General features: G+C 49.0%; 1 protein-coding gene across 3 annotated transcripts in view; it reads right to left on the bottom strand.

The window, feature by feature from the left end:
• Positions 1 to 1,042: 1,042 nt before the first annotated feature.
• Positions 1,043 to 27,591, bottom strand: part of LOC113450829 (transcription factor COE1-like) — an 80,451-nt gene continuing 53,902 nt past the window's right edge. The window contains exons 12-18 of one of the 3 annotated variants that reach the window (XM_087935692.1): positions 26,025 to 26,113; positions 16,047 to 16,112; positions 12,742 to 12,919; positions 10,985 to 11,170; positions 9,182 to 9,355; positions 7,184 to 7,262; positions 1,043 to 3,531 (exon numbers count right to left, since the gene is read on the bottom strand). In XM_087935692.1, the coding sequence (XP_087791818.1) occupies positions 7,189 to 7,262; positions 9,182 to 9,355; positions 10,985 to 11,170; positions 12,742 to 12,919; positions 16,047 to 16,112; positions 26,025 to 26,113 (767 nt within the window). In that variant the 3' untranslated portion in view covers positions 1,043 to 3,531; positions 7,184 to 7,188. The remainder of the gene's footprint in view (positions 3,532 to 7,183; positions 7,263 to 9,181; positions 9,356 to 10,984; positions 11,171 to 12,741; positions 12,920 to 16,046; positions 16,113 to 26,024; positions 26,114 to 27,591) is intronic. The other 2 variants (XM_087935693.1, XM_087935694.1) reach the window with 2 other exon arrangements.

The raw sequence follows: 27,591 nt of genomic DNA on the forward strand, positions 1-27,591 counted from the left end.
GAAGCTCTCAGCATCCACCCCAAACTCCCAAGGATTCCCCAACCAGCAGGGGTACAAACCGTTCAGAGCTCATGAATCAAAGCCTCCCTTGTTTTCTAACAGCGGTGTTTCTTAACCTCGACCACTTTTAAGGTGTGTGGACTTCAACTCCCAGAATTCCCCAGTCGACCATGAGCTTGGCTGCTTTCTTTTTCCATATATTTCTGTAAAACTAGGTAACATCACCTGAGCTGCTTAACATTAACAATGATATTACCTAGTTGGGTGATGAAACGACTGCAAGAAAGCAACCAAGCTGAGAGAGTTCCAAGGATCCCACAGTCCTCCTCTTCCCCACACACCCCATTCCCTGCTGGCACTGATGATGTTACCTAGTTGGGTCAAGAAACGCCTGCAAGAAAGCAACCAAACTCAGAGAGCACAAAGACCCCACCTCCTCCTCCTCCTCCTTCTCACTGCAAAACCCACTCCATTGTTGCACCAATAATGTTACTTAGTTGGGTCAAGAAACGTCTGCAGGAAAGCAACCAATCTCAGAGGGCACCAAGGGCCCCTTAAGTCAAAATAAACTCAACTGCATCCCACCAAGGAGAATCTATAGGTGGTTGACTGATACAATTTTCCAGGGACAACTTGGATTTTCTTTTCTTTGTCTCTTTTCAACGATGCTTCGCAACTGCTGCAGAAAAACCGCCGTGGTCTGTCACAGATTTCACGTGGATTTCGGCGGTCTCAAGGATAGCTTTTCTCGGCTTCCAATGGATCAGGCTTGAGATAATATCACGCAGAAGAAATTTACCAAAATTTACTGCATAACAGAGTTGGAAGGCCCCTTGGAGGTCTTCTAGTCCAGCCCCCTGCTTAGAGCATTGAGTGGGGATCCTAGAATCCTAGAACCGGAAGGGACCTTGGAGGTCATCTAGCCCAGCCTCCTGACCAAGGCAGGAGTCTTCATACCGGTCCCAGACCTATTAAAAGGACAAGATGTTTCTTTTGCTTCCCGAGACAGTAATCGGCTACAAATTAAGAGAGGGACTTGCTGCAGGAGGCAATTAAAGTGGTATATTGATATATTCTAGGGCTTTTTCCTAAGAAATTGCATTAATGCTTCATTTACATGTGCTTACACTGGGGAAAAAAAACCAAAAAACAAAAAAGAACAATGCAGCCAAGGGGTTTAACCGACATAGGGTATCGTACAACAGGACGTTATTACAGGACGTACAGTGAAGAAGAGCATGAAAGAAAGAAAGAAAGAAAGAAAGAAAGAAAGAAAGAAAGAAAGAAAGAAAGAAAGAAAGAAAGAAAGAAAGAAAGAAAGCACGGAAAACATGAGACAAAGATAAATACACAGCGAACAGAACCTGGCCAGACAGATTAAGATCCCAACTTGGGAGGGTAGGTTTTTTTTTTGTTTCCGCAGTCTTTATTTACAGATATTCATGCCCCCCTGTTTCCCCCCAGCTTTGTCGCTCGGAAATAAGGCTAGAAAAATAATGGAAGAGGTGGGAAGAGGAAACTAAAACCCCAGGGGTTTGCCGAGCGGAGAGGTTGCTTTCAATGGGACTTGCCACCCAGCTGGAATCGGTTCTCCCCACACAACACACACACACACACACACACACACTTGGTGCTTGCTTGGATTTCACCCTCCTTTGGATCTCACTGTTTTCTCTTTTTTTTGTTGTTGTGGTGGTGGTGGTGGTTGTTTTGCAAAACGAAAAGCAAAAGAGACAAAATGGAAAAGGCGTGACAAAGAATTGGTTGCGCTTGGTACAAAATCTCTCTCTCTCTCTTTTTGGTTTCAAAAAAGAAGAGCGGGATGAAAAATTATTATTATTATTTTTAAAACAAGCTTGAACCCGAGCCAGCGTACCGGCCAGTTTGGAAAACTGGATCGTTTTGAGTGGGTGGGGATGAAAGAATGTAAAAAAATTGGAAAGGGGGAAAAGGGGGAAAGGAGGCCTTTTAGGATAGTTGTGGCGATGGTCGTTGTTTAAATGCCTGGCTCTTTTGTTAAACCTGGAGGGAAAAAATGGGATGGGTTCTGTCTCTCCCCGTTAAATATAAGGGAGTCCTCGATGTGCAACAGTTCGTTTAGTGACCGCTTTGAAGTTACAACGGCACTGGGGGGGAAAAAAATGACTCGACGATTGTTTCTCACACATACGACCGTTGCAGCATCGACCCCGTGGTCACGTGATCAAAATCCAGAACGCTGGTCAACGCTTGGGCTCCTATTGGTGACGGTCGCGGCATCCTGGGATCACGTGATCCCTTTTGGCGACCTACTGACAAAGTCGATGGGGAGATTAGATCCACTTCACCCCCGTGGGACGGGCTGAAGCAGCGATTCGCTTATCTCAGGGGTCGGCAACCTTAAGCACTCAAAGAGCCACAAAGGTCCTAACCGGAAGCCCCGCGTTCAATTCTGGAGCCAATCAGACTCTAATGGCGGTTCCCCCCCCACCATAGAGTCTCCTCCTAGAGCGGCGTCCTTTTTCCTCTACCTGTGCTAACCGAAAGCCCTATCAATCGTGGAGCCAACCAGCGACAGGGAACCTCAGCAAGAGGGATGAAAGAGTCACATGCGGCTCCAGAGCTGCAGGTTGCTGACCCCTGGCTTAAACCCCTGGGGTAAGCCAGGTCGTAAAATGAGGCGAGACTCACTTTAGCAACAGAAGGCACCCCCCCCAAAAAAATTGGGGCTCCGTTGCGGTCGTAAGTCGAGGACCAACCTGTAGCAAAGACGAGGAAAATTTTTGGAAAAGAAAAAATGGAACAGACAGAAGATGGGCTGCAGACAAGCCAGCTTTTAGCCAGGATGAAAAAGGGTGTGTGTGCGTGGCGGGGTGTAGGCTGGGTGGGTAGACTTCATCCAAACCAGCTTGGGGTGGGGAGGGGGCTGACAGTTGGAGCCTGGTTTACACGGGGGTGGGGGTGTCTTTTCCATTGGGGGAGTGGGAGACGGGACCCCTAAGCTTTTAAGAAAAGCAAACCTGCTGGGAAAATGGAGACCCTCCCCCCCTCCCTCTTGGCCATCAGCAAGTCTACCTGAGTGAGGGTCCCTGTCTGGGTGTGGTGAGGGTCTCCCTCGGTCTGTTTGTTATCCTTGAACCAGGAGGGGGACAGGAACGGCCAAAGGACCCCTTAGTGGAAGATGGTAGAGCTCCCATCGCTCTGGAGGTCTCTCCTCCCTGGTTGTCTCCTCCTCCTCCTCCTCCTCTTTCAGGAAGGAGCCCCCTTCCCCAAATCCAGAGTTGTTGTAGATCTCCCAAGAGGGCATCAGTCGATCGTCACCCTCCTTCAGCCCCGATGCAGCCTGGGTTGAAGAGAGGGGAACTTGTGGGACGGGGTCCAACCGACAACGTGGGAAGTCACCAGGGACGAGGAGAATTCAGGAAGGCAGGTCTTGCACCCCTGGCTGGGCCCAGGCGTCCGTTTGAGGGTCTCCAAAAGTCCAAGTGCTAGTCTGTTTGCGTTGTCTTCCTCCCATGATTCACATGGGCGGGACAATGAGCCCCGACAGGCCTGGAAAACAGAGAAGGTCTCAATCAACCCCGCTAGAGAAGTTCGGTTGGCCGCGCCTTAAAGACACCACCCCAGAATAACGCCCACAACTTCTGCAGGCAAGTCGCTCCGTTGTTCTTGAGGAGCAATGCAGAAATTCAGGGTTCTTGGTTCTCTGGGTATAATTCAGTACGGAATAACAGAGTCAGATGGGACCTTGAAGGTCTTCTAGTCCAACCTCCTGCTCAGGCAAGAGATCCTACATCATTTCAGACAAAGGGCTGTCCCATCTCTTGTTGAAAATCTCCAGTGATGGAGCAGCCACAACTTCTGAAGGACAAGTTGTTCCACTGATTCAGGGTTCTAAGCGTCAGAAATTTTCTCCTTAGTTCTAGGTTGCTTCTCTCCTGGATTGGCTTCTACCCAACACTTCTCGCCCTACCCTCAGGTGCTTTGGAGAATAGATTGACACCCCCCCTTCTCTTCTTTGGGGCAGCCCCTCAAATATTGGAAGGCTGCTGTCATTTCATCCCTAGTCCTGCAGATCTGGTCACTGAAGAGAGTTTAGGAGCTAATGGTGACCATGTTTAACTTTAAGGCATTGGATTCTTAAAAGTTACAACACAGACTAATAGGGACCTTGGAGATCTTCTAGTCTAACCCCCTGCTCAAAGAGGAGACCCTATGCTATTCCAGACATGTGGCTATCCAATCTTTTCCTCCACCCACAACTTCTAGAGGCAAGTTGTTCCACTAATTAATTGTTTTCAGTCTCAGAAAATTCCTCCTTAATTCTACATTGCTTCTCTCTTGGATTAGTTTCCACCCGTTGCTTCTTGTCCTGCCTTCAGGGGGCTTTGGAGAATAGCTTGACTCCCTCTTCTTTGGGGCAGCCCTGGAGATATTGGAAGACTGCTATCCTGTCTTTCCTAGTCCTTCTTTTCATTAAACTAGACAAACCCAGTTCCAAAGTAGACATACCGTCATGACTCTAGAGTTATGGTGAGTTTCTTGAGCCCAGCCTGGGCACCCCCAAATTTGCACACAAGTGTGTCCAGGTTCTGTCCCAATGGTGCTTTCTCCGAAAGGCAACTGGGCTTTCTTGTTTTATTTTTCTGAAAACATATTGCTTCTAATCCAAGAAGCTTCTTCAGTTCTTCTCCAGTTAGATCGGAAGAAGCTTCTTGGATTAGAAGCAAAAGATCTTCAAGGAACATTCACCCCTCACCCCAAAGAAGGCCTAGTTTCCTTTGGGAAAAAAAAAACATCTTTGGGTCAACTAGGACCTGAAGGATTTGAGAGTCTTCACAGACATCTGCAGGTTCTCTTTAACCTCGATTGAACCTAGTGTTGTGGCCTGCCAGCGGCTGGCAGAGCTGGCAGCAGAGTCGGACAGTAGTGAGGAGGTTGGGGAGGAACCTGGGCCATTTCTGGAGGTTGAGGAAGGCTCGGGCAAGGGCTCTGTGTCAGAGGCAGAGATGGGACCAGGGCAGGCCGGCAGTCATCAGCTGCCTTCGGGCTCAGACAGCAGTGAGGCGTGGGAGCTTCTGGAACCGGTTCCCAGAGTTGCCAAAAAGAAGGCAAAATTAAGAACTCGGCTTTGTCGTGGGAGTAAGGCCACAGGTGGACGATGAAAGACCCTCCCATCAGGATTAAAAGAGAAGCGAAAGGGGAGGGGGCTTTTTTGCAGGAAACAACTCGCTCATTCGTTCGTTCCAGCCTCGTGAAGATTTGTCTGTATAACCCAGCCCTTCCCTGTCAGCACTGAGTGTGGAACTATTTACCGGGCAGCGTTCCAGGATTGATAAAGGTCTAAGCTAATTAGCATACCTTCGCGAGACTGTTTGCCAAGCCGTTGGCTGACTGTGAATGAAATAAATTCACATTAATGTAATAAAAGAGGTTTTTGCCGGGACTCAGAATTGACCTAGTGTTTTTTGGGGGAGGCCTAGGACAGACCGCCGAGGTTTGCGGAGATCACTTTTGGCACAATATCCTCAAAGGGTGATGTCCCACAACATGGCAGGCTGGTTTCCTATGTTGCACACCCTCCCCGAAAGTCACAGAGGACTTCCACATTAGGGCTGCATCTTTGCCCCAATTGCTAGAAAGAAGACAATGCGAATGCTTCTATGGGGCCAACTGGCAGGCCTGGGGAGGTCGCTGGCTGACTGAGAAGCTGCAGAGCCACACTGTATTTTGTAATATTATTATTATTTTTCTGTTGTTTTGCAAGTACACGGAGTGCTTGTGTGTCGGAGTCAAATGCCTTGTGTGTCTAACCACACGGCCAAATTAAATATTTTATTCCATTTTGTTCTGTTCCCTCTTTGTTTGTGGAAAATTCTCCGTCATCCAAACCATGGTTGTCCCAAAGGTGCTTTTTCAAAAGGCAACTGGATTATTATTATTTTCCTTGAGGAAGAAGAAGGAGACATTTCCGTTCTCATCTCATCCAAGAACTGATGAAGCTTCTTGGATGAGAAGTGAAACATTTTTCTTCTTGCCTCAAGGGAAAAACAAAAAAATCAGCGTTGCCTTTTTGAAAAAGCATCTTTGATAAAACTAATCTCTGTTCTGTCTGGCTCAGTGTAGTCTTTGTTATTCCGTTCCATTATTATAAAAGCACTGCCTTCTAGGCATGTATTCTGACCTAAGCTTCCTTAGAAAGTACAAAACACAGTCCTGGCAAAACCTCTTTTATTTCCCCGGCTGTGAATTACATTCATTCACAGCCTGCAAGGCTTCTCAAACAACCTTTCAGGGGAATGTTGATAAATGCTCACCTTATCACACTTGGAATGCTGCCCGAGAACGAATTGCCAAGCGCAGGGCAAGGCCAGACTTGACACAGAGTCAAACAGAATTCGAATTGACCAGACGAACTAATTGCTTCCTGCAAAGGCTCACGTCCCTTTCGCTCCTCTTTTATGTCCTATGGGAGGGGCCAATCATCTCCGAGGTGTGGCCTTACTCCTGAGTTGAACATGCTTTCTCAATTGTTCTTGCCTTCTGGTAGCCCTGAGCACGCGCAGGCTGGGAACCGGTTCCAGAAGCTCCCACGCCTCACTGCTGTCTGAGCCCGAAGGCAGCTGATGACTGCCAGCCTGGCCTGGTCCCATCTCTGCCTCTGACGCAGAGCCCTCGTCCGAGCCCTCCCCAGCCTCCAAAACTGACCCAGGTTCCTCCCCAACCTCCTCGCTACTGTTCGACTCTGCTACCAGCTCTGTCAGCTGCCGGCGGGCCGCAACCCCATGGGCCATAAAAAAATTAGGAGGAGGAGATTGGATCGCTTTCTTGAGGCCATTAATTTCTCATTTTGGACTACATCCTGCAGTCATTCCTGGCTGTCTTTGTGTGCCTTTGGCAAGATCAAACTAAGTCTTAGAAACATAGGGATGAAAGGGGCCTCAGAGGTCTTCTAGTCAAGCCCTTCGCTCAAGGCAGGAGCCTCATGCCATCCCAGTTAAATGTTCGTTCATACCTGTACATACATATTTACATCCTCCTAAATATCTACCCTCATCTGTCCTGATTCTGGTGGACAATGTAGGTGCTTACGAGGCTGTTGCAGAGGAATTAGTCAAAGTGGGAGGAGCAGCGGAGAGAGAGAAAGAGAGAGAGAGAGAGAGAGAGGAGAAGGCAAAGCAGCGGAAGGAGAGAAGGAACATACTGTGATTAAGAGTAAGCCAATCCTTGGAGTGACCGAGACGCTGTTTGAAACTTGTCTGCAGAATCCTCAAAGGGTTGGTCTGGTTGGTGGGATCGAGCAAGCAGCGAGGGAAGGAGGGAGGGAGGGAGGAAGGGAAGAGAGAAAAAAGAAGCAAAGAAGGATGAGACCGATGAAACAGAGAGAGGAGGGAGGAAAGAGGGAAGGAGGAAGAAGTGGAGGAGGGAGGGAGGAAAAGAGAAAAAGGAAAGGAGAGAGGGAGGAAGGGTGAAATGGAAGAGGGAGGAGCAGGAAGAAAGGGAGGGAAAAGGGAAGAAGGGAGGAAAGATGGAAGAAAAGAAGGGGAAAGAAAAAAAGGAAGGTAGAATGAGAGATGAAACAAAGAAGGAGGGAGGGAGGGAGGAGAGGAAGGAAGGAGAAAGAAAAAAGGGAGGGAGGGAGGGAGGGAGGGGAAAGAGAGGGAGGGAGGGAGGAAGAAGGGAGGGGAAAAGAGAAAAAAGAAGGATGAGAAATGGAACAGAGAGAAGGAGGGATGGAGGGAAGGAAGAGAAGAAGGAAGGAAAAAAGGAAGGAAAAAGCAAGAAAAGAGGAAGGCCAAGAAATAAAAATAAAAAGACAGTTAGCGAAGCACAAAAACTGCAGTAAAGATACACTTGAGAATCTATGAAGACAAGAGATCTAAGATTCCCCGATTCCTCTCATCCTGGTTTTAGACAAGTAGCGACCAAAGAGGCCCCAGGAGCTTTTGACACCTATGGAATAATCCAGATTTCCCATTTCCTTTCTGAATAGGAGAGGTTTAGGGGGTGCACCCTTCCAGGGTGTCCATAAGGAAGGGGAGTAAGGAGGAGAAGGGAAAAAGCACCACAAGGAAATCCCTGGGAAGAAGCTGCCTCGTCTGGTAGCTCTTTCCGGGGACTTTGTTGAGTTGGAAACAGCATTGTCCACTGAGGGTTTGGGGGAAATTCGAATCTCTGTTACCAATCAGCCCAGACCTTAGACTAGTCCTCATTGAGGCCCGCTTGGCTGAAAGCTCTTTGTTTAAAAAACAAGAAGAATTTTAGCTTTAGGGGATGGGAAAGAACATTTAAATTCCGTCAGCCTAGCAAGTCATTGGGGTTAAAACAGGGCCTGTTTCTCCCCGAAAGTGGATTTAGGTCCCGCAAACCACTTTGGGGACGATAGAAGATGCCTCCAAGGACATTCTACTCTCTTCCACGGAAATGCTCTCTGCTTAGACGTCTAATATTTCTTAACTTTTAGTATTTTAAATCCCCTAAAAAGATGTTTCTGGTTCACAACATGCCAAGGGTAGATCCTATCAGTGTTTTTCCACCTCGGCCACTTGAAGAGGTGTGGACTTCAACTCCCAGAATTCCCCAGCCAACCTCGGCCGCTTTAAGGCTTGTGGACTTCAACTCTCCGAATTTGGCTGAGGAATTCTGGGAGTTGAAGTCCACAAGTCTTAAAGGGGCCAAGGTCGGAGATCCCTGTCCTAGATTATGCAGGTAGTCCTCGACTTACGACCGCCACGGAGTCCCAAGTTTCTGTTATTAAGTGAGACGTTCCTTAAGTGAGCTTTTGCCTCGTTTTGCTCTTTCTTCCACAGTTGTGAAGCGAATCACCACAGTTGTGAAGTCAGACACCCGGCTGTTAAATGAATCTGGCTTCCCCACTTGACTTGGCTTGTCGGAAGGTCGCCAAAGGGGATCACGCGACCGACCCCCCCCCCCAGGGACCCCCTGTAACCGTCATAAATACGAGTCGGTTGACGAGCGTCTGAATTATGACCACGGGGATGCCACAGCAGTCATAAAAAAATGTGGAAAACGGCGATAAGCCTCCCACCCCCTCTTTTTTCCCCAGTGCCGTTGTAGCTTCAAATGAACCATCGTAAGTCGAGGACTACTTCTACACGGGGTGGGGGTGGGGGTGGGGGAAGGTGAGCTCGCGACGGTCTGCAGGATGGTAAGCCTGGTTTGAAGACAAAGTCCCCCTTACCTTGCAGGCCGGCCCCGTTGGTGCTGGTGCAGTTGGGGGGTGGGGAGGCCTGGGGTCGCACAACCGGGGCAAAGGCGCTTTTCTGCTTGACGGCAGAGATCATGTTGACCGGGGAGAAGGAGAAGACGCCGGCCGGAGTGGAGGAAGCCCCCAGGGGTGGGCTGGATGGCATGACTGGTGGGTGGGGAGGAGAGAAGGAGAAGGGTCAGTGGGGGCAGAGAAAGCGTGTGTGTGTGTGTGGCTTGAGTCCTGGGAAGGGAGGAAGATGGCTGGCCTCCTCCTCCTCTGTAAACCCCACACTTTTCTAGCCCTGATTATGTTGCCTTGTTGGGCCATGAAACGTCTCCAAGAAAATAACCAGGCTCAGAGAGCACCAAGGACCCCACAGTCCTCCCCCCTCCTGCTCCTCCTGTGGCTGCTTTCCGCCTTCTTATGCTTCCCTTCTGCTCCTCCTAACCCCACTCCCTCCTAGCGCTGATAGTGTTACCTAGTTGGGCCATGAAATATCTGCAAGAAAACCACCAAGCTTAGAGAACGCCAAGGACCTCACAGTCATTGTCCTTCTCTCCTTCCTTCCTTCCTTCCTTCCTTCCTTCCTTCCTTCCTTCCTTCCTTCCTTCCTTCCATCCTTGTCCTTCCTTCCTTCCTTCCTTCCTTCCTTCCTTCCTTCCTTCCTTCCTTCCTTCCTTCCTTCCTTCCTTCCTTCCTCCTCCATGCCACAATTGTCCTTCCTTCCTTCCTTCCTTCCTTCCTTCCTTCCTTCCTTCCTTCCTTCCTTCCTTCCTTCCTTCCTTCCTTCCTTCTTTCCTTCCTTCCTTCCTTCCTCCATCCCACAGTCATTGTCCTCCTCCTCCTCCTTCCTTCCTTCCTTCCTTCCTTCCTTCCTTCCTTCCTTCCCACAGTCATTGTCCTTCTCCCTTCCTTCCTTCCTTCCTTCCTTCCTTCCTTTCCTTCCTTCCTTCCTTCCTTCCTTCCTTCCTTCCTTCCATCCCTCCTTCCTCCATCCTCCTCTCCACACACTCCACTCCCTTCTAGCATTACTGATGTTACCTAGTTGGGTCATGTAACGACTGCAAGAAAAGCTCAGAGAGCACCAAGGACCCCACAGTCATTGTCCTCCTCCTCCTCCTCCTCCTCCTCCTCCTCCTCCTCCTCCTCCTCCTCCTCCTTTCCACAAACCCCACTCCCTCCTGGCTCTGATGATGTTCCCTAGTTGGGCCATGAAACATCTTCAAGAAAACAACCAGGCTCAGAGAGCACCAAGGACCCCTCAGTCCTCCCTCCTCCTCTTCCACTCTTCTATACCATTACACGAGGTCTTCTCTGGTGTCCAGTTTTGGGGAATGGACTGGAGTCTTCCAGGGAGGAGCTAGAAAGAAATGTTCCCGACCCAGGAAGTCCCCCCCACCCCCAGAAGGGATCAAGTCCATTCAGAAGGTTGTTCCCTTGAGGATGGCCCCTGAAAGCCAGCTGGGTGTCCTTGGGCCACTCATTCCCAACCCACCTCACTGGGTTGTTGTTGTTGTTGTTGTTGGGATAATAGGAGGAGAAAGATACATTGGGATAGGTTTGCTGCCTCGAATTATTCTTGAAAATAAAAAACAAGCCACCCAGCTCAGCAGAAAAACAGGATCCTTAGACCGACAGCCCTCCTTCAAAGGTTTTTTTTCTCCATTCGACATTCACCCCGGCTCGGAAAACCAACGGCAAATTTGCACAGAAACATTTGTGTGAAGCCATGGCGAGGAATGAATCCGACCGGGGTCCGGTTGCCGGTCTCTATCCAACAGCCACAATACTCACTGGCGTAGGGGGAGTTGGCAGTGGAGCCGTTGAGGAAACTGGGCGAGCCTGGCACCCCAAGGCCAGTCATGGCGGCCCCCGCGTAACCATTCATGCTGGACGTGATTGTGTTGTAGTTGCTCTGCTGCGGGGTAGAGCTGGGCACGTAGCCGCGGGGTGAGACGCTGCTTGCGCTGCGCGGGTATCCTGGAAGTCAGGTGGAGACAAACAGACAGAGAGAGAGAGAGAAATTCAAAATATCAGCAGCCCTCAATTTATGGCAGTTTGTTGAGCGACCGTTCCAGGTTACAACGGCACTGACAAGAAGAGACTTCTTTTTCATACAGTGCGATGGCAGCATCCCCATGATCGAATTGGTAACTGCGTCATGCCCCTGTCGGAGTCTGAATCTGAGAAGGAAGACGAACAGCTGACAGGGAGCGGGAGTGTGGCTCCGTTAGCTGTGGAGGAAACTGGGGAAGGGCAATGTCCGGCTGGCCAGAGCAGGGGAGGGGTAGAACAAGGGAGAGGGAGTTCAGAGGAAGACCCAGGCCCACCCTCTCTTCATCCTAGGGCACGCAGGAAGGAACGGAGAAGGGAGCAATATGGGTTGCATGGCTTGCGGGGAAGGAAAGGGCCCTGATTCCCTTCATTAGCCACAGCTGGGAAGAGAGTTTAAAAGAAATGCATGCCGAGTGCGGCAGCTGCTGGGAACAAACATGAGTCTATCTTGTGTTGACTTTGCTTATTTGCATTCCTGGTGTCCTCCCAACCATGTTGAATTACTGCCCTTCCTTCATGGCTGAAATTCCTTCTCTTACCCTGCCAAACTAATTTACCTCCTCTTGCTTTGATTGGACTTATAGTTACAGTTTTTGTTGGCCACGTTTTGGACTTGATTCTCTGCAGCCAAAGGCTGTTCCCGGGAGAGTTTTTCTCCAGCCCAGAATGAAACCAGGATATCGGGGGCAAAGTTGGGAGCTAATAGAAGGACTCCTATGGATTATCTGGCTGTGTTGCCTTTGTGCCGCGCCCCTTTGGGTCATCACAAACTGACTCGTGTTTATGACGGTCCCGGGGCTCACGTGATCCACTTTTGTAACCTTCTGATGAGCCCAGTCAACAGGGAGTCCTGATTCGTTTAACGACCATGTGACTAACTTAGCAAATGCAGTGGTTCACTTAACAACGGCGGCAAGAAATGTTTGTAAAATGAGGTAAAACTCGCTTCACCCATGTTTCATTCAGCAACATAAATTTTAGGATCGGTTGCGGTTGCAACTCGAGGACCAACCTGTACCCTCTGACCCACAAGGCGCTGGAAGGAAAAGAGATGGCGCTTAGGATGGACTGGCCAACCGAGCCTCCAGCTTTAGGAGTCGTCTACCCCTCACTCTCCACAAATGCCAGATTAGGACGATCATGCGATGAGTGTCATCAACTGGGATGGCTTCAAGCACAGGTGATTCTTGACCTACGACTGCAACTTTAAGCCCCAAATTTAAGTCATTGCGGTCGTTCAGCGAGACGCCCACGTGACCGCCTCACTCAACGACTGCAATCCTGGCTCTCCTCCCCATTAAAGCCCTCGGAGAGGATTGCACCTGGCGCTCAGGTGGTCGTGGCAAACCTGCCACAACTTTGAACGAGTTGCCAGGCGCTCAGATCACCATGGCCGCCAGTTCGAGGACCTATCCTGCGTTCCTTCGTTCAGCACTCTCGTCGTTTCGAACATTCGTGGAAGGATGGGTCTTTAAGTGAGGACTTCCTTGGCCTACCTTGTTCCGAGCCCTGGGTGGACTCGCTGATGTTGATGGCCAGCTGGCTCCCAAAGGAGTTGACGCTCATCATGCCCGAGTGCCCATGGTTCCCGGCCAGGGACGTCAGCTGGTTAGGGTTGCGTGGGACGCTATACAAAGCTTCGGCGATATCGGCTGCCCGTTTCAAGATGATGTCCTGTTTGAGTGCAAGAGATCAGGCGGCTCAGAACACTCCCTTCCCCAGCCTTTCGGCCCCTCCTCCAAAGTGTCAGGAATGCCACAGGCTGGGGATGCTGGGGATTGGAGTCCCAGCAGATCTGGGAAGCGGTCCTGCATAATCCTTTCGGGCTCAAGCAGAGGCCTGGCAAAGGGTAGAGACAATGAGTTCTAGTCCTGCCTTAGCCATGAAAACTATCTGGATGACTTTGGGCCAATCACCAGGAGACGGTGAGTTCTAGTCCTGCCTTAGGCATGAAACCTGGCTGGGTGACTTTGATCCAATCACCAGGGGACATGGAGTTCTAGTCCTGCCTTAGCCATGAAAGGCAGCTGGGTGGCTTTGGGCCAATCACCAGGAGATGGTGAGTTCTACTCCTGCCTTAATCATGAAAGCAGGCTGGGTGACTTTGGGCCAATCACCAGGAGACGGGGAGTTCTAGTCCCACTTTAGCCATGAAAGGCAGCTGGGTGGCTTTGGGCCAATCACCAGGAGACTGGGAGTTCTAGTCCCGCCTTAATCATGAAAGCTGGCTGAGTGATTTTGAGCCAATCACCAGAGTCGGTGAGTTCTAGTCCCGCCTTAGTCACGAAAGCTGGCTGAGTGATTTTGAGCCAATCACCAGGAGACGGTGAGTTCTAGTCCTGCCTTAGGAATGAAAGCCATCTGAGTGGTTTTGGGCCAATCCCTAGGAGACGGTGAGTTCTAGTCCCACATTAGCCATGAAAGGCAGCTGGGTGGCTTTGGGCCAATCACCAGGAGATGGTGAGTTCTAGTCCCACATTAGCCATGAAAGCCAACTGGGTGACTTTGGGCCAATCACCAGGAGACGGGGAGTTCTAGTCCCACTTTAGCCATGAAAGGCAGCTGGGTGGCTTTGGGCCAATCACCAGGAGACTGGGAGTTCTAGTCCTGCCTTAGGCATGAAAGACAATTGGGAGACCTTGGGCCAGTTACCAGGGTCAGTGTATTCTCCAAAATGCCTGAAGGCAGGACAAGAAGCAACGGATGGAAACTAATCAAGGTGAGAAGCATCCTAGAACTGAGCAGAAGTTTCCAAACCGTAAAAATAATGAACCAGTGGAACTGCTTGCCACCAGAAGTTGTGGGTGCTCCATCACTGGAGGTTTTTAAGAAGAGATTGGGCGGCCACTTGTCTGGAATGTATAGGGTTTCCTGCTTTGAGCAGGGGGTTGGACTAGAAGACCTCTGAGATCCCTTCCAGCCCTAGCATTCTCTGTTCTAAAATGGCTGAAAGGGAAAACACAGCAATCTCCTCTTCGGAAGCACCGAAGGGTGAGTTGGTGCTGCCAACCTTACCTACTTTGAACCCAAGCCTGCTTAGGATGTGTCCCAGCCCGGCCCTTCCGTCGTCTCAAGCAATGGGTGTGACATGTAGCCGGGCCCCAACGCTGGTTTTCCCTCTCGTCCTTGGTGGGCAGCTGAGAATTTGGCCCCGCTGTTCTGTTGCTGGTCACCCCTAAACGGGGGGTGAAAGATTTATACCCCGGAAAAGGAAGTCCGGGGGACTTTGGCCCTGTAAAGCCAACACCTCCCACCTGTTTGGCCCGACCTGACGCCTCCTCAGGACCTCAGCTATATCCGCCCAGGTGTTGTGAGCCATGACAGAGCTGTGAAAACACTGGCTGGACCTTGGACAGGGGTGAGGAAGCAGGGAGATGTTCGAAGCCGGTTACACAATCGCTCTGGAATCCCTGATGACAAACAGATGTTGGCTTGGGAGCCAGATGTTTGTACGGGGATGTTTTTGGGGGGGGCGAACTCACTCTCTCTCTCCCTCACTCCCTCTCTCTCTCTCTCTCTCTGCATTAGTAAGCAAGATCCAAGAAATGGAAAGGATGGTCTGCACAGCTAAACAAGGTATTAGATTTTTGGGAACCTTGGAATCTTGCATCCGAAAAAAAAATGGGGGGGTCTTCATATCTACAAGTCCACAGCTGGATTTGCAAGCTGGGACAGTTTCATGCGTCTGCAACCAGCTGGAGGCTGGGATATGAGCTGCAAAGGTTCCTTCTCCAACCTGAGGTGCCTCCGGTGTGCCACCTGAGACATCGTGGGAATTTGAAGCCCAGCACGGTGGAGGGTTTCAGGTAGGGAAAGACGGGACTTCCGCGTCCCAAGGAGGCATCTTGGGAGCTTTGCCTGTTTCATCGGGAGCTCGGTTGCCAAAACAACCTTCAGGTGGCCTTAAAAAGATCCAGAAAAAATAATTCCTGAAAGGTCTCTGTGGCAGCCCTACTTCCATCCTTACCTTTACCAACCAGCTATAGCTGAAAAAACCCAGAGACCTCGATGTAGATTCTTAGATAACCAGGAAGAATGGTCTAGAAGTTGAGTCACGGCAACCGAATTTCTTTCCTTTTGGGTTGGAAAGCTTCCACGGCTCATTTGAGTACCTTTCGTGCCTAAAGCAGAACTAGAACTCACTGTCTCTCTGGGTGATTGGCCCAAAGTCACCCAGCTGCCTTTATGCCCTAAAATGGGACTAGAACTCACCATCTCCTGGTGATTGGCCCCAAGTCACCCCAGCTGGCTTGAGTTTAAGGCAGGACTAGAACTCACCGTCTCCTGGTTTTTGCGCTGGCGCCTTCAGCGCTAAACCAAACTGGCTGTCTCTGTATGAGTTGCGTGCCATATGGCAAATAAATCAATAGAAATAAAAATAATAATAAATTAAATTAAAATAAAATAAATTAAAATGAAATCAAACAAAACAAAAATAAATAAAATGAATAAAAATAAAAATAAAGAAGTAAATAAAACCTGGACATCTATCATTTTATAAGGGGTGGGAGTGGCAAACCCAGATATGTGACCTTGCTAAGTTTGAATCAGAGCTTAGTTTTTTTTTTCCATCCAGACCTAAGATGGAATCGAGACAGTAACCCTTGATGGGTCGGAAAGCAGGGACGGACCACCAAAGATCATCAGTGCACCAGTGGCCAGGGCCATCAATGACCATGGACAATCTCGCCCAGATGTTCACCAGATGTTAAACCAAAGCAGGACGTTGGTGGCCTCTCTCTGCTCTTCCCCAATGCCGGGGCGGGGGGAGGGGAAGGGGAGCGCAGGAGGTGAGACTTACTTGGTTATTGTGGGGCATCCCATACAAAGCCTCCACCAGATCGGCTGCTCTCTTCAGCAGGACTTCCTACGGGAAGAGAGAGACACGGCTGAGATCAATGCCTGGTTAACAAACCCTGTTAAAGAAGAACGCTTTCTGAAGACAGGATTTTGATGGGTAAATAACCCCAGAGGGTTGAACAAACTCTTGCTGTGCTCAGCTGGTAGACCAGCTCGATCCAACTTAATTAAATCAAATTATTTTAACGAAAGCTTAATCGGTTAGCTGAATTCCAACCTGGGATTTAGAAGAAACTTCCTAACAGTGAGGACAATTAACCAGTGGAACAGCCTGCCACCAGAAGCGGTGGGTGCTTCATCGCCGGAGGTTCTTAAGAAGAGGCTGGACAGCCGGTTCTCTGAAATGGTACAGTGTCTCCTGCTTGAGAAGGAGCTGGACTCGAACTGAGCCCTCTCTGTGGGCGCGTGTGCTGTCGGTCTAGCTCAGCTCCACCACGCATGCGCGCGCACCTCTCACTGGCCAGCTGGCCTTCGGGTCTCTGCCGCGTATGCACGGGAGTGGGGTCAGGGGTGGGATTCAATTTTTTTTAACAATCGGTTCTGTGGGCGTGGCTTAGGTGGTGGGCATGGCTTGGTGGTCATGTGACTGGGTGGATGTGGCTTGGTGGTCATGTGACTGGCTGGATGTGGCCAACTCAATATCACTCACATCGAGGCATGCATCTCCTTGCCTGGCCTCTCATGACTGTGGGGATGCTGCAACAGTCGTAAGTGTGAAAAATGGTCCTAAGTCACTTTTTTCAGTGCCCTTGTAACTTTAAATGGTCACTCCACACAAGCAAAGTACCAGCAAAGGAGGGAAAGAAAACTCCAGAGAAGTTCCAGAGACAGGAAGTCCAGTCCTGCCAAGAATGTAATAAAGGTAAACGGAGAGGCAGTTTCTGTAAGCAACACCAGAATGTTTCCTTCCTGCCTTTCTTACAGGATTAGCCCAGTAATTTCTTCTAACAACCGGTTCTCCGAACTGCTTAGAATGTAAACAACCACTTCTAGCGAATAGGTGCGAACCTGTAGAACCCCATTCCTGGGCAGGGGGCATGCCCAGGGGGCATGGGCACATGCGCGGGGCGGCGCACAAATGCACAAGGGTGACGCCTTGCATTTTGGGTATGTGCACACGCGCTTTGGCACCAAAAGGTTCACCATCACTAGACTAGAAGAACTCTAAGGACCCTTCCAGCTCTCTTCTGATTGATTGGTTGATTGGTTGGTTCGTTGAGATCAGAATCAAATCCAATTGGTTGGGGTGTCTAACTTATGCCACTTTTAAAGGCCTGTGGGCATCACGAGCCTTTAAGTTGTCAAAATTGGACACCCCCACCGTAAAATAGAATTCACGGAGCAGCTTGAAATAAAAAAGTCATTGGAGGTTTTGGAGGGCCAGCCATTCAGACAATCTAGCAGGCCACCCTTTCTTCCTCTCCTGGAGGCCTTCCAGATGCATTGTGCTCCCTCTCTGATCTTCCCAGAGATCCTGGCCAAAACATCTGGCAGGCACGCAGGGGCGGAAGGGTTCTCTGCAAAGATCGGACAGCTGCGGACACTGTCCACAACTGGGATGCATTCGATAGCTCACCACGAGGCCAACGTGTTTTGTGCATTTTGACGCTACTCTTTCGGGCCTCGGCAATTCCTCCCGTGAAGATAGGATCTTTCCTTTGGGCCAATCCTGTTGCTAAAACTTTGCCCAGGGTCCTTCTCCAACTGGAGGAGAACAGCTTCTGCATTCCAAGAATCAAGATAGACTTTGTGGTTTGGGGTGTGGTTGTTACGATTTGTGGAACACAGCAGCTCATCAAAACTCCACTTGTATTGGGGTGTTTTTTTTTTTTTGTCAACGTGGGAGATAAATTGAATGCATCCGGAGGAGGCCTTGGCGGTGTTGACCGAGAGGGTTGCCAACTATTCTTCCAATTTCAGGGATTGTTCTTGATGTTGTTGTTGTTCTTGTGTGGGGTGGTTGTTTTTGGTTGGATCACAAAGCCATCGCTTTGCTGGGATGGAAACCCACTGAAAAATTGCAGAGGCTGTGCAAATTTTTCCTCCTCCTCCTCCTCCTCCTCCTCCTCCCTCCTCCTCCTCCCCTCTTCTCTTTGTCCTCTTCCATCTCTCTTCCTCTTCCTCCTTCCTCTTCCTCTACTTCCTCCCCCTCTCCCTCCTCCTCCTCTTTCTCTTGCTCTTCCTTCTCCCGTCTCCTCTTCCTCCTCCTTTGTCTGTCTCTTCCTCCTCCTCCACTTTTCTCTTCCTCCCCTCCTCCTCCTCCTTCTCATTTTCTTTCTCTTTCTCCTCCTCCTCCTCCTCTTCAATCAGGGAGTATAAACTTGTACACTGCCCAAATTGGCAGTTGGGAAATATGAAATAAATAGATAGATACATACATACATACATAGATAGATAGATAGATAGAGATAGAGATAGAGACATAGATCGATCGATCGATAGATCGATCGATCGATCGATAGATAGATAGATAGATAGATAGATCGATCGATAGAGATATAATAGATAGATAGATAGATAGATAGATAGATAGATAGATAGATAGATAGACAGACATAGATAGATCGATTGATCGATCGATCGATAAATAGATAGATAGAGATATAAAGATAGAGATAGAGATAGATAGATAGATAGATAGATAGATAGATAGATAGATAGATAGATAGAGATAGAGATAGAGACATAGATTGATAGATCGATAGATAGAGATATAGAGATAGATAGATAGATAGATAGATAGATAGATAGATAGATAGATAGATAGATATAGAGACATAGAGACATAGATAGATAGATGATAGATAGATAGATAGATAGATAGATAGATAGATAGAGACATAGACAAATAGATAGATAGATAGATAGATAGATAGATAGAGACATAGACAAATAGATAGATAGATAGATAGATAGATAGATGATAGATAGATAGATAGATAGATAGATAGATAGATAGATAGATAGATTGATAGATAGATAGATAGATAGATAGATAGATAGATAGATATGGATAGATGGATAATTAATAGATGGATAGAGGTGGGTGAGTGGGTGCATGGACAAACAGACCGACAGGGATAGATAGATTATCATTGAGCTGTGGCAAAACCAGGTTCTAATTGCAGATAAAGGTAGTCCTCGACTGACAATCATTCATTTAGAGAACCTTTTGAAGTCATTAAGTGAATCTGGCTTCCTGCATGACTTTGCTTGTCGCAAGCCGCCTGGGAAGGTTGCAAATAGCAATCGCACGACCCTCCGAGACGCTGTAACATGCCGGTTGCCAAGTGCCCAAATTTTGATCAGGTGACCCTGGGGGATGCCACGTTAGTTGCGAAGTGTGTGGAGCAATTGTGTGTCTATGGAGATTCTCAGTCACCCAGGGCGTGGCTGTCCCAAAGGTGCTTTTATTCAAGAGACAACTGGACTATCTTGTTTTGTTTTGTTTTTGAAGATGTTTCGCTTCTCATCCGAGAAGCTTCTTCAGCTCTGACTGAATGATGGGGAATGGAAGGATTTCTGATCCTTGCAGACAGCTGATCATTTGCGTCCTTTTAGAAAGTCGTTGAGGCCACCATCTGTGTCCTCAGGGTATCACCTGAGTGGTGCAAATGGGTCTAGAGCCATCTTGGAACTGCTGGAAGGACTGGGTCGTAGACAGAAGACTGGCGGAGAAACAAAACAACCACTTCACAAACGCCGTGGCACAACACAGGAGAACAAAGCCCTTAGGACAAAAGTCAGCAATCCACCTGCATTTAAAAGGCACAGGTCACTCTTTGGAAGACAATAAACTCCACATGCTGGACAGAGGGGACCTCTGGTTTGAAAAAGAGGCCATCTATGTCCAAATTGAACAGCTCTCTTTCAACATGGGGGAGGGATAGTACATCATCTACTTCCAGTCTACAACACCATCCTTTCAGCAGTTCCAGGAAGGCTCCACACCCATTTGCACCACTCAGGTGACCCCCCCAAGGACACAGATAAACCTCCAAGCGTCCTCAACAGCTCTCTCAAAAGGATGCAAATAACCAGCTGTCTGCGAGGAGTAGAAATCCTTCCATCCCCCACCATCCAGAACTGAAGAAGCTTCTTGGATGAGAAGCGAAACTTCTTCAAAGAAAAAACAAAAAACCAGAAAGTCCAGTTGCCTCTTGAAATAAAAGCACCTCTGGGACAGCCACTTGAGTGACTCCTTTTTTCGGGGTTGTCATAACTCTGTCGCTAAACAGATGGCTGTATGCCGAGGACTCCCGTTAACCCTGTTTGGGAGAAGGAACGCCATCACTGACCAATCCCTGGCACAGGTTGGAAAGGTTTCGTTCCTGAAACCCCCCACCCCCCAACCCCCACCCCCTTCCCCGCTCCACTTTTCCTTCTCCCAGCTTCCCGACAACCGAGAGAGACGACCAACCGGGCAGTTCTCCGGACCATACATCAGGATCTCAAGGCTATTGGATAGCTGTCAAGCTAAGTGCCAACAATCACGGCCACTTGCTCTTCTGTCTTCGGCAATCTCTCGCCGATCGATACCGTAATGGAGGAGGGAGGGGGGAGGGGGTGGTGGTGGCCTCCAGCTGTTTTCGGCACACACCGAGTCCCCAGCCCCTCGCCGTGAAGGTGGGCGTCACAAAAACAGTTGGTTTAACTCTGGGCAGAGACTGTCTGGGGAGGAGAGATTGGGGAAGGAAACAGCAAGCAAGGCAATCTCCCCCCCTGCGCCCCTCGCCCCCACAAGTTTGCCACTCACCCTGCACCCCACAACGTCTCAAGAGTCAGACTTTTGGGGAGCAGGGATGGAGAGGTTCTCCTGCTTTTGATCAAGGGAAGTCCTAATAACACTCTGTAAACCCTTAGTAAGACCACACACCTAGAGTCCTGCATCCAGTTTTGGTTACCACATTATAAAAAAGAGGTTGAGGCTCTAGAAAAAGGGCAGAGAAGAGCAACCAGGATGATTGGGGGATGATTGGAGGCTAAAACATACGAAGAACGGTTGCAGGAACTGGGCCTTGCTAGTCTAGGGAAGAGAAGGACCAGGGGAGACAGGAGAGCATCTTCCAATATTTGAGGGGCTGCTCCAGAGAGGAGGAAGGGGGTCAAGCTATTTCCCAAAGCCCGCAAAGGCCAGACAAGGAATAATGGATGGAAACTGAACAAGGAGAGATTTAATTTGGAAATAAGGAGAAACTTTCTGACAGTGAGAACAATCAACCCATGGAACAGAAGTTGCCCTCAGGAAGTTGTGGGAGCTTCATCACTTGAGACTTTCAAGAAGAGACTGGACTCCCATCTGTCAGAAATGGTGTAGGGTCTCCTGCTTGGGCGGGGGGTTGGACTAGATGACCTACGAGGTCCCTTCCAACTCTGATTATCTTTTTGATCTCGGCAAGTTTAAGACAGGTGGGCTTCAACTCCCAGAGTCAATAGGGATTCGTTTAACGACTGTGCAAATCACTTAATAAGGACAGGGATTTGTTTAAGAACTTGGGGGGCGGGGGGAAAGGTGATAACGTTGGGTCCCACTCACTTAACAAACGCCTTGCTTAGTGACAGAAATTCTTGGGGAGGTTGCAAGGCGAGAAGAACTTATATTTTATCTGAAACTGAAGTGGGATCTGGGAAAGGGGATCAGTTTTCCATCATTCCCTTCCCCCCACACACCCATTTTTTTTGTGGCCTTGCGTGACCCACTTGTGTGCCCCTGCCCATGCGTTCTGATAGGCTGGTGTTGAAAGCCCCAGTCGGGTACCCAAAAGGAACCTTGACTTCTCATGAGGACTAGAAATTTGACTTTGCTGCCTGAACGATGCGCTACCCCGCAAGGCGCACATTCCACATGCAGTCCTTGACTTATGACTACAATTGAGCCCAGATTTTACAGTGCTACACGAGACGGTTCTCAAGTGAGGTTTGCCTCCTTTTACAACTTTTCTCACCACCGTTGTTAAGTGAATCACGGCCATTGATAAGTTAGTAACAGCGTCATTAAGCAAATCTGGCTTCCCCCATCGACTTTGCTTGTCAGATGGGGATCGGTCGACCCCGGGGACACTGCGACCGTCATAGATACCAGTCGGTTGCCAAGCGCCTGAATTTTGATCACGCGATGGTGGGGGAATGCTGCAACGGTCGTAAGTGTGAAAATGGCTCATCAATCGCTTGTTTTAGTGCCATTGTAACTTCAAACGGTCACTAAATGAACTGTTGTAAGTCAAGGACTACCTATATTCCAGGTTCAATGTTCAATTGATTATAGTCTTTGCAGCACAACAATCACACAGGGGTTGTTGGGGGTTTTTTTTGGGCGGAGGGGGAAGGGAGGAGATTGTTGTTGTTTTGTGTTGGCCAGAATGGAAAGTTTCAAGGGTTGTGTAGTTTGCAAGAGAGTTTTTTTTTTTCCCTGAGACAGAAAAGCACAAATCTCTTTCTTTTGCATCCTTCCAAAGTTGTGCGCGCGCACACACACACACGTGGACAGAATAGCTCTAACTGTTGACAGTCTCACTTGAGGAGCTATGGTGTTTGTGTGTGTGTGTGTGTGTGTGACTGAGACAGGCTGCTTAACTATGATGAATGAGCAGCCCAGCCTGGCTACCCACTCTGAGCCTTGGCTAAAGGAGAGTCAGATCCCAGCCGGATGAGTCGATTCTGCTTTTTTTACAATTTACGGTATAAAGCAGAAGGTGAGAAGGATGTGGCCAGAGAATTAATTCCTTCCTTCCTTCCTTCCTTCCTTCCTTCCTTCCTTCCTTCCTTCCTTCCTTCCTTCCCCCTCCCTCCCTCTTTCCTTCCTTCCTCTCATCCCTATCACCATCTCCCTCCTTCCTTCCTTTTCTTCCTTCCTTCCCTCTCTATTTCTCTCTTCTCTCTCTCTCTCTCTCTCTCTCTCTCTCTTTCTCTCTCTCTCACACACACACACACACACACACACAACTGATAATCGAAAGTTAGCGTTTCCAATTTGGCTGTGGTTCGGCAGTTGGTTGTGGCTTTCGACATCAAACTAACCTACAATTTAGAGGATTGATTTTAGGAAAACTGGCTTGGATCCAGATTGGCCCAACTTGGGCATATTCCTAATATTTTCGTATATAGGAGGGCATATTCCTGCGTTTGGCTGCCCTTTTTATCTTTTCCGTCCCTGCAATTTTGTTTCTTAATTTCTCTTCCTTTCCTTCTACTCTGTATTTTTATTTTCCTCTGGGGGTTTTCCTTTCTTCGCTCAATCACCTTTTCTAAAAAGTTAGCTCAAAATGGGAGATTCGTTTATTTTTTTTCTCTTAAAACGTGCGTTTTAAAATTTTGGCAAGCTCTGCAACTTAGGATGTAGTCAGGATCCTTCATTCTTCATTCACATCCTTAATTCCTCCTCCTCCTCCTCCTCCCCCAAGATATAAATAACTCCATGCACCGATTGTCCAAATTTCACCTACCCCAAAGAATTCAGACCAACACAAAGGTGAGACGAAGAGCCTCCATATACAGAGACCGCCTACCTCAAGAACCATCTCCAATGCAGCATCTGTTGTGGTATTTCCTTAACTCCCTCCTGGAGGAGAAAGCCGGGCCTTGAAAACCCACCCTGCCTGTCTCCCTCTCAGCAAAACTAATCCTGAAAGTCAATTAACTTGGATAAAAAGAGGTCCTTCTCCCAGGGACTGACAGTCTCTGCAGGGCCTTCTTGGAAGGAGACCCCAGACTCGCTGATGGGGCTGAAATGGGGGTGGGGAGAAAGAAAAACCAGAGAGATGGGGGAGGGGGTTAGGACCACCGTGAGTCAGCCCCCCCCCCCCCCAAGGCAGGAGTGGTGGGGAAGCCATGCAGGCAAACAGCCTCTCCTGCGTCTGTGTCAAGCCATGATTAATGGCTCCAATTTGGCGGCTGCCTTCAGCTGTCACTCCCCTTCTGCGGTCCCTCTTGCCTCCAGCTGCGCGCTGCCCACAAGCATCAGCCGGATTTCCCAAGGACGGCGGTGGCCCGAGCGAGAGGCACCCAGTCGCTGTGGCAGGAGCCTGTCGGTGGATGGGTGCCACGTTCTCCTCCGGGTCTTTGAGGAATCCTGGTTGGTCTTTACGCCATCCCACTTCCCTCCCGGAAGTCCCTTTAAGGTCCTCAAGGAGTAACTGGAACGGGTCCTTCTGGGCCTTTTACACTCTGTGTGTGTGTGTGTGTGTGTGTGTGTATGCGTGGGGTGGGGGAGACCTCCTTTGAGGTTTGCCAATATCTTCATTAATGACATAGATGGGGGAATAGAAAGGGAACTCACCAAATTTGCAGATGATACTAAGCTGGCAGGAAGAGCTAACACCCAAGAAGATAGGCTGAAGATCCAGATGGATCTCGACAAGACTAGAACCCTGGGCCGTATCTAACAAAATGAAATTCAATGTAGAGGAAAGGAAAGTCCTACACTTAGGCAAGAAAAACCCAAAGGACACATGTAGACTGGGAGAAACCAGGCTCAATAGCAGGAACTGGGAGAGGGATCTTGGAGTCTTAGTGGACAACCAGCTAAATAGGAGCCAACAATGTGCAGCAGCAGCCAAAAAAGCCAATGCAATTCTAGGTTGCATTAACAGAGGGATACAATTGAGATCAAGGGAGGTACTAATACCACTTGATAAAGCCTTAGTAAGGCCACACCTAGAGTACGGCATTCAGTTTTGTTCACCACATTATAAAAAAGATGTTGAGATGCTAGAAAAAGTGCAGAGAAGAGCAACCAGGATGATTAGGGGACTGGAAGCTAAAACATATGAAGAACGGTTGCAGGAACTGGGCCTGGCTAGTCTAGGGAAGAGAAGGACCAGGGGAGACAGGAGAGCAGCCTTCCAGTATTTGAGGGGCTGCCACAGAGAGAAGAAAGGGGGTCAAGCTATTCTCCAAGGCACCTGAAGGGCCAGACAAGGAATAACAGATGGAAACTGAACAAGGAGAGATTCAACCTAGAAATAAGGAGAAACTTTCTGACAGTGAGAACAATCCACCCATGGAACAAAAGTGGCCCCCGGGAAGTTGTGGGAGCTTCATCACTTGAGACTTTCAAGAAGAGGTTGGACTGCCATTTGTCAGGAATGGTGTAGGGTCTCCCACTTGGGCGGAGGGTTGGACTAGATGACCTACAAGGTCCCTTCCAACTCTGATTATCTGTTATCTGTTAAGACGTGACGCAGAGCATGTCCTTCTAGGCCCTTTGCATAGGGTGCATGTATGTTTGGGCAGCTAGGTGTTTGTGTGTTTGTGCACACACAAATGTGTGTGTGTGTATGTGGAAGTGCTCATCAAGGCATGATGCGGAGTGTGTCCTTCTGGGCCCTTTGCATCGCGTGAATGTATGTACGCGCACACCTGTGTGTGCATGCACATGTGCTTGTTTGTGTATGTGTATGTGGGTTGGTGGTGATGTCCCTTGAGGCTCCTCCAGGCACGATGCATAGTGTGTGTGTGAGCCCTCTGCCTTGTGTGCATGTATATTTGTGCACACAAATGTGTGCTTGTGCATACACCTGTGTGTACGTGTGTGTGGGCGCTGATGTCCCTTAAGGCTCATCAAGGCGTAATGAGGAGCGTGTCCTTCTGGATTCTTGCCATGGTGTGCATATATGTGTGTGCAGATAAGTGTGTTGGTATGTGCACAAGTGTTTGGGTGTGCACCACAACCACAACAACATACCTCCCTGCCGATGACAAACCCACCCAGCCGAAAGAGAAGAAAACCAGGTTTCCTAAATGTTTCTTCCTCTGTGGTTTGTCTCTCACCCTCATCAGAAAATTCAAAAGGAAAAAAAACCCACCAGAGAACAAACTTCTGTTTGGCGTGGAAATGAAAACGCAGCCGGTGTTTAGACGCATCGACGCAACGCTGAGAGGCTGAAGGGAAGAGTGGGGTGTGGGGACGTGTGTGTCTTACCTTTGGTAAGCGTTCGGGGTCGCCTGGGTGCCGGGGGATCACCTTCTGTAAGCGCTGAAACCCATAATCGATCGTCGGCTCATTCAGGGCTAGGCGTGGAAAGAAGGAAGCCATCAGTTTTGCAGGGTGCAAAGAGCATCAAATAGTCTTCGAACTTACAACGGTTCGTTTAGCAACCGTTCCAAGTTACGATGGCAGTGAAAAAAAGAAATGACTCGGTGACTGTTTTACGCACAATGGTTGCTGCACAAACACACACACACACACACACACACACACACCTGTGGTCACGTGGTCAAAATCCAGATGGTTGGCAACTGACTCATCTTTACGACGGTTGCGGTGTCCTGGGGCCACGTGATCTCCTTTAGTGACCTCTTGACGAGCAACAGGATAGGATAACCAGGGGTGGGATTCAAATTTTTTAACAACCGGCTCTGTGGGCGTGACTTAGTTGGTGGGCGTGGCTTGGTGGTCATGTGACTGGGTGGACGTGGCTTGGTGGTCATGTTGTTGGCTGGGCGTGGCCAACTCAACATCACTCACAATCGAGGCATGCATCTCCTCGCCTGGCCTCTCGTGACTGTGGGGATGCTGCAACAGTCGTAAGTGTGAAAAACGGTCATAAGTCACTTTTTCAGCTCCATTGTAACTTTGAATGGTCATTCCAAGCAAGCAAAGTACCAGCAAAGGAGGGAAAGAAAACTCCAGAAACGTTCCTGAGACAGGAAGTCCAGTCCTGCCAAGAATGTAATAAGGGTTAATGGAGAGGCGGTTTCTGTAAGCAACACCAGAATGTTTCCTTCCTGCCTTCCTTACAGGATTAGCCCAGGAATTTCTTCTAACAACTGGTTCTCCCAACTGCTTAGAATGTGAACAACCAGTTCTAGTGAATAGGTGGGAACTGGTAGAATCCCACCCCTGAGGATAACGGAGTGGGAAGGGAGCTTGGAAGTTTTCTAGTCCAACACCCCACCCCACCCACCCACCCCCCGCTCAGGCAGGAAATTCCTGTACCATTTCAGACAAATGGTTGCCCAATCTCTTCTTAAAAACTTCCAGGGTTGGAGCATTCACAACTTCTGGTGGCAGGTTGTTCCACTGGTTAATTGTTCTCACTGTAAGGAAATTTCTCCTTAGTTCTAGGTTGCTTCTCTCATTGAAGTCATTCACTTAACAACCGTATGACTAACTTAACACCTGCCGGGGTTCACTTAACAACTGTGGCAAGAACGGTCATAAAATGTGGCAAAACCCACGGAACAACTGTCTCGCTTTAGCAACAGAAATGCCGGGCTCAACTGTGGTCCTAAACCGAGGACTACCTGTCCTTTTTGCTATAGGCAGTACCAATCCTATGCAAATGCAGGGATTCTTACAGCCACATCCTAAAAGGCTGGGATTTAGGGATGGTAGGCCTGAAGCCAAGGCTCCTTAATTGACGCTAATTCTCTTTGCGAAGTTAGGATGGCCTTTTTGGCAGTCTCAGCGTCCAGCTGGCTCAAGCTCGGCTGACCGCAACCTTGGGCTTGCAATGCGTAGGGGCCATTTTCGTGGCAGCGGTCTG

Source organism: Pseudonaja textilis, chromosome 6 (genome assembly GCF_049901715.1).
Source record: "Pseudonaja textilis isolate UNSWEBS1 chromosome 6, rPseTex1.2, whole genome shotgun sequence".
Lineage (NCBI taxonomy): Eukaryota > Metazoa > Chordata > Lepidosauria > Squamata > Elapidae > Pseudonaja > Pseudonaja textilis.